The sequence below is a fragment of the Cynoglossus semilaevis genome, chromosome 4 (genome assembly GCF_000523025.1).
Source record: "Cynoglossus semilaevis isolate Cse_v1.0 chromosome 4, Cse_v1.0, whole genome shotgun sequence".
In the NCBI taxonomy this organism is placed as follows: Eukaryota; Metazoa; Chordata; class Actinopteri; order Pleuronectiformes; family Cynoglossidae; genus Cynoglossus; species Cynoglossus semilaevis.
In genome coordinates, this window is record NC_024310.1 from 7,214,243 (window position 1) to 7,221,256 (window position 7,014).

A 7,014-nucleotide genomic window follows, 5' to 3' on the forward strand; every position below is an offset into this window, starting at 1 on the left:
TCACTCCATCACAGTCGACTTCTGAGAGTCGCCGTGGACCTCGTGAGAAACATTAGGAAAAAAAAAACAACACATTTAATCACCGATCCTTTCATCATAGTTCTCCGGGATTAAAAGGTTTGAAATGAAACAGGTTCATTGGAGGAGACGGGTCAGACGACTCCCTCTGCTGACTCACTTCTGTGAGTATGACAGAAAGTAAATAATGATTGAATTTGGCCACACAGTGAGAGAAGTGGTTTCCAATCTTGCTTTACAGTTAGACTTCATTCAGGATACGGTTAATTCAGTGGTTCCCAAAGTGAGAGGTGTGGCCCCTCCAGGTTACACAGAGCTATTACAACAGGTCAAAAAGACTTTTTTTTATTGGCTTTGCTCATTGAGCTGCAGTTTGGTAGAGATTTTAGTGTTTTTTTACATAAAGTTCTATGTTTTGAAAGAAAAGCATTAAATATCGTACTCACAAACCAGGTTGCAGATGCACATCGTGAAGTAATTTCTCTAACAATTTTTCCCTCTAAAATATATATGAACATATATTTCCAGTTCAAGGTGGACGGTGAGTGGTGGACATGGATCGACTACGAACGTTTCCAGGAGTTGGTCCAGATCTATGAGGAGAGCGGGGGGCAGCGGAGCTTCTCGGCTCTGGACTACGTGTCTAAGACTCCTCTCTGGGCTCTGTTCGGGGCCCAGGAGCAGGGCTTCGACCCAGACGACACTCGCTTTCAACGGCGCAGCAAAACCAAAGACATCTCAGGATGTTGATAAATGTGGACAGAGAAAATGTTTGTCCCAGACAGAGAATTTACTGATAGATCTGATGTGTGTTGTCGTTGATTGAACAGTTGATGTTTTACCGTTGTTATTTTTATATAATTTTTTGTCTCCACTTTTTTATTTTCCTTTTGACCTAAACGGCCACAGCCCATTAAATCCTGTTTTATCCAACGGTGGTCTCCTTCCCAGTCATTATTTTATGTATGAACAAAGACCATTGACATATTTCATATGCGCGTGCACTGCTTTTTGGAGGAGGTCATTATCATAAACGTCTTTGGCTTTGAACTTGTAATTATCTGGCAGCGCACACCCACTGTTACAGTTAAATCTGGCAGCAGCGTCGCCACAGCTCTCATTGCTAATGTTTTTATGGTCCTACTGTGCAGCAAAGGACATGATTAGCATGTAAGGAACAGCTCCTTCACCCCCCCCCCCTCTCTGTATCATCCGTAGGAGTTTCACATCTTTCACAGACACCTTTTACTCTTCCACCTACTCATTAGGACAGAGGCTGCAGCTCCGCTGGGAGCACCTCCTGGCTGCAGCATCTCCTTACTGCGCTCTGCCTCACTCTCTCCAACAATCTTGACGTTCCTCTGCCGTATGTACAGATTATTTATAGCCTTGTCTGGTTTCGGTTCCATTTGTCTGGACGGCAGATTTAACATCATCCCATCGGAACTAATGCGAAATAATTAGAAACCTTGAAAACTTTTTTTTTGTTGGTTGTGCCGAGAACTTTAATATTTTTCTAGGGTAAGAGTAGGAGTGTGGAATCAACAAGATTTTTAAATCATTTGCTGAAGAAAGATTGAAGCATCGCAACTTCAGTTGATAAATAATAACTCTAGTCCATTACTATAAACCATTACTGTTGAGTAAATCAAATAAATGATTTCAAAATGTAGCTGACTTTGAATTACTGAAATGAAAATGTGATTTTTTTTTTTCCTTTCTTTTGTGGGTTTAACCTTAGCTCTCAGATCTTGTGAATCTTATGAATGTCTTTGAAATAAAATGCCTTGTCTCTTCATACTGTACACAGCCTGCTCACACTCTATGGTGCACTCAGATTTGGAGTTTGGTTTTTTCTTCTGCCATTTGTCTTTTTCTGCTGGAGCCCAAATGTAGAGCTGACATTTGAAGCTGTTGTAATTGTTGTCTTCTGGCTGCATTTGGAGGAGAACAGCAGCAGAGCAGAACAGAACAGAGGTGAATAAAAAAAGAACGTGAATCACAAAAGAAAGGCCTAAAAACCGTGAGGTTTTTAACAGTAATTAGGATTATTGTTCATTCTAAGATGAACGTGCATGTAACTGGTAGTTTTCTTGTTTGTGTGGCCCAGAGATCGAAGGGTGAACTGTCTGTTCTGGAATGTTTGGTTTTCCAATTCCGTTAAAAACCATAAGGTGATGGAAGAGCAGTTGATTACCAGGCTGAGAAATCAGAGAACAATAATGTTGTATCGAGACCAAAGCACCAAATGAAAAGTAACAGTAAAATAGAGAAACATGTTTTTTGACCTTTTAATCTCACTCCTCTGATTCCCACAGTTAAATATCAGTTTATCTCCCGATAATTGTGTGTAAACAACAACACAAAGCTAAACTGAAATAGAAAACAACAGCATTTATTCCATATGTAATAACAAAGGTCAATTTAAAGGTCAAACATGGAATTTTCAGAATTTCTATCTGAAGATGAACTAGCTGCACTGAGATGTTGACAGGACCCTGGGGGATGATGGGTAATGATTCTACTGCTGCAGGGGACTCTGGGTAACAGATTACTGTACATATGCGTGGAGTTATAAAAAGAAATCCTCCACAGCCAGAATGTATGCCATGATAAATGCGGACATGACGACACTGAATAATCAAAGCATTAACGACTCAAACGTCGTTAATCAGACCAGTAAATGAACCAGTGATCAGAGCTGTGCCACGTCCGTACGGCAGACGCGGTGAAACAAGTGTTCGTCTGTGGGTGGTGAAGGTCGACACAGTGAGTGGTCTTTACTTTAGTTGTTACACTTTCTGTATTTACAACCAGAAATATTAAATCCAACTCTTGGATCAAACCTTCTGATGTCATACCCCTGTGTTCTCACTCTGGGTTTGTGATAAGAAAAACCAATCTGAGCTGAGAGAGATTTCTAAACCAACACGACTTTTTTCTTTTTGTAGCTATTCAGACGTACGTATGTCAGTAGATAACGGCTCTTCCTCCTGTCATGGTCTGCTGCCTGACTCACTTCTCACATGGATTGAAATACAGCAATAGGCTGGTTGACCTCCTAAAAAAACTTTTTAGTTGTTTTTCTGCGTCTGGTTTCCCTGTTCAATATGAAGGTTTTTTAATCTTATTTAGAAGTGTCGTCGTTCCTTTAAACGTCAGTCTGCAGACTGACAGAACTTTAATCCCTTCAAGGTTGGACAACACCAGTTTATCACCGGCTGCCCTGGGGTCCTGCTGCCACGGCCCCTCAGACTGTTACTGTGAATGATTTCATCAGCCAAATAATTCCTGGGCTCCAAGCAGACACTCTAAAAGTGTTGACATGAATTTTTCATAGCGCAGGCAGCAGTGATAATTTCTGAAGGAGAAATTATAATTCAGTGTCCTCCAGTGATTCTTGGTGAAACCAGTCGGACTGAGCCACTAAATCACACGCTACTGGAAGCAACAGAGAAACAATGACTGGATGTGAATGGACAGAAAGTGTGATGTATGGAAAAACTTTCATCTTCATAATCTGGTGATCTTCCTCTTCGTCTTCCTCCTTTTCTCCTCCTTCCTCTTTTTCTTCTTTCTCACCCTTTTCTTCATTATCCCTTTTTATATTAAGTATATTAAAATTATACATCTTAACTTTGAGATTACCACATCTGCAGGTCAATCTCCTCTGACTCTGGATTAAGATTAATTCGAACTAAAATAGAGAAAATCCCTCAGATGAGTCAAAATAACTGCAGGCATTTTGGGTGTGAAATGATATCTGCTGGTTATACTGGCTGACTGGATGACATATCATCTGGAAATAAATATCATCACACATGGAACTAATGCCAACGGGCTAAAGCAGGCATCAGCAAACTAAGGCCCGGGGGCCGGACGCGGCCCGTTCATCTTTTTAATCCGGGCCGCCAAACTTTCCCAAATTATATGTTATTTTTTATCATCATTATACTCCTGACTGTTCACTGTAATACCCACATTTCAATAGACGCCAATAGATGGCGTAGAAAATGATAAAAGCATTTTGCTCCTGACCCGCCCCGTTCAATTTTAGGACTAAAGAGCTGTATGAGCTAAAGGACAAATGGGTCAACATACATGTTGAGGGGGATGTGGTCTGATGTCACTGCATCAGTAGTATAATGTCCACTGGGCTGATAAATGGTCCTTACCGTTCTATAGATGCCTATAAAGAGATGAAGGTGGTGAAACTTTTATTTTAACATGCTGTACGCTGTTGGTCCCCGGCTGGAAAATGGCTGTAAGTGTTTCTGCTCACCTCCGTTCAGAGCTCAGGCCACAGACTCATCTACATAGTTATAAAGATGTCCTTTTGAAAGTGTGGGTCAGAGGAAAGATAATGTGCAGACACTCTGGGGTACATGAAAGTGAGAATGGTTCTTGCAGATGTCTGATAAAAAAAAAAAAAGTTGGATATAACTGTTCAGCAGCCACAGCCTAAACGATGACTTCCTGTATCTGCGCTGCCTCCGTGTGGATGTGCATGAACTGCTAATCCAGGTCCCTGTTCCTGTGTGTGTGTGTGTGTGTGTGCCAGATGTCCAGGGAGTCTGGACACCAAGTCTGGGCTCCAAGCAGTCCATCATTCCTGAGCTCCTCCTACCTGTGTCCATCTGTATCTAAGTACTTGGGTCATCCATTAACCTTCTCCTGGGTGTAATGAGCCAAGTTTGTGAAAAGGTGCTTATTCAGCTTAAAGTTCTTCGAGTGTCTATGGCTTCATCAAGAAAGACGGAAAATCTATAGAATTTTTTTTTTTACTTCGTCAAGTTTTGACAAAAAAAAGTACAATGCGTCCAACTTAGACTAAGTTGTCTTTTGATTTTTTTTTTTGTGGCACAGTTTGGATGCTACAAAGCTAAACACAGGTGTTTGTTACTGTGAAATGTGCTCGAAATATCACTACAAGTGCGCTGCAACAAGGAAAGACAAAAAGGAAATGAAGAGAGAGTCAAATTACATTATACTCACATCTAATAACTGGCTGCATGTAGGTGGACCATTTTTGGCCCGCAGGCCAGGAGTTTGAGACCCCTGATTTGGAGACAAATTGTAATGAGACACAGCTGGAGATGCATCAGGATTGGAGACAATATTTTATACTCATAAATAAAATAAAAACTTGATATAAATTCATTCCTGAATCGTCACATACTCACTGCGTATGACCATCATTCATGGAATTCGATCTTTCCTGGGAGGTGAACCCTGTGGAATCACACCAATGACAGAGACATTGCCTCTGAGCCAAAGCCCCACTATCAGGACATCCCTACTTACAATTCATACAAATGTAGTTTGTTTTCAGGTGCTGTCAACTTATGTGTCTTATCTGTTTCTTTAAATCCAATTACGAAAGTCTCCATCAGGCTCAGAATAAAAGACAAAACCAGTTATTCTGACCGCAGGCTTTTTGGAAAATCTTTCTTCTTCTGGCTGCTGTAGTCAGGAGTCGCCACAGCATCACTGATGTGTGTCTGAAACCATTCTTTATAAACAGTCTGTGGTCTGCGGCTGCTCGTATGTCACACGTTCTAAAATGTACATAAAGTAGCATACACACAGTAAAACTAGTTTACAGTACTTTTAATGGTGACCGTAAAGTATTCCATCAGCCTCGCCCTCCAAATGTTGATGCCACCAATGTTTACGGTCCATTTGCTGAAATTACACATCACAGCATCTCCACTGATGAACTCGCTCCATACAGTACACACATACACACACATTACACCGGGTCCTGTGTGTGATTGTGATTTTCCGCTCCGGTTGTTCCGACGCTCCTCTCTTCACCGAACCTCGTTTCACTGGACCAATCAACAGAGCTCTGCTGTCATCACATGAACTCTGCTGTCATATAAACACACCTGACCCTCCACGGTTCACTGAGCCACTGTTTCACTCTCTTCCTTCACTTTACCTCCAGCGTGGTTGATGAACATTACCCAGAGTTTCAAATGACGTACGACTGACATTTGACCCCAGAGGTGCTCAGCTAAAGCTTCTAATGTGGGAGCTGGTCCTAATGAGGACGGACCCTGACAAAGTCAATCTAATCCCGTCTTCAAACAACAACTCAATTAACCAAACGTCTTCCTGACTCTGGCGTTGGCCTCCTGTTGGTGCTTTATGTTTGACGAGGGATTTGGGGTTTGCATCCTAATGGCTTAATTGATTCTCTCCTGACAGCCACTGGTGGCAGATCAAACAGTAGGCTGATGAATCATAGAGGATGGGTCTTGATAATGAGAGCCTGAGATCCGTGTGGGGTGCATGGCAATGAGGAGAGCTGCGTGCTAATCACCCGCTGTGTATCCTTGATAATTTTGGTTCCTTGTATCAGCTGTCATACGGTCTGCTTCACAGCCTGAGGCAAAGAGTGAACTCAAAAAATCACATCAAATGTTAATTTAACAAAAAAGTTAAAGTATGAAAAGGAGCATAATGTGCCCAGCTGGAGAGAACAGCAGAACTGAGCAGCTTGTCACTTATGTAATGCTGATTGTTTAGAATTAATATGAGTTCCTGACAAATATGAGAATGATGAAACTTGTTGGTTGAAGTTTGTGTCTAAGAAGAGCTAGTCTGACAGTTTGAGTTTGGATTTCTTTGTTATGAATGTAACCAATAAATTATTAATTATATTATTATTATTTTAATATCATTTAATTCCATTCTGGACTATAAGTCACACTGGAAATTATCTGGATCTGATTTAAATGAAAAGCAAAAGTAAAGTATTTTCACAGGTGACTTGTTGATGCTGCGGTTCCACTGAAAATGCACATTACCAGCCATATTTATTCCTAACCTTTATGTATCGTGCTCTGTGCAGCCCTGAGGGCTCGATTGATGAATGAACCACGGGAAGGTTAGCAGGCGAGAGGCTGCTCCCTCCGTGAGCTGAATCACAGAGCAGCGATTGTGATCTCCACCCAGGCTTCGTCAAGTAAAGACCTTTAGCTGTTGAAT

General features: G+C 41.4%; 1 protein-coding gene across 1 annotated transcript in view; it reads left to right on the forward strand.

The window, feature by feature from the left end:
* The window catches only part of tyw1 (tRNA-yW synthesizing protein 1 homolog (S. cerevisiae)), a 24,085-nt gene extending 22,260 nt beyond the window's left edge, over positions 1–1,825 (forward strand). Inside the window, exon 16 of the mRNA XM_008308838.3 lies at positions 547–1,825. Coding sequence (XP_008307060.1) covers positions 547–768 — 222 coding nt within the window. The 3' untranslated portion in view covers positions 769–1,825. The remainder of the gene's footprint in view (positions 1–546) is intronic.
* Positions 1,826–7,014: the final 5,189 nt, after the last annotated feature.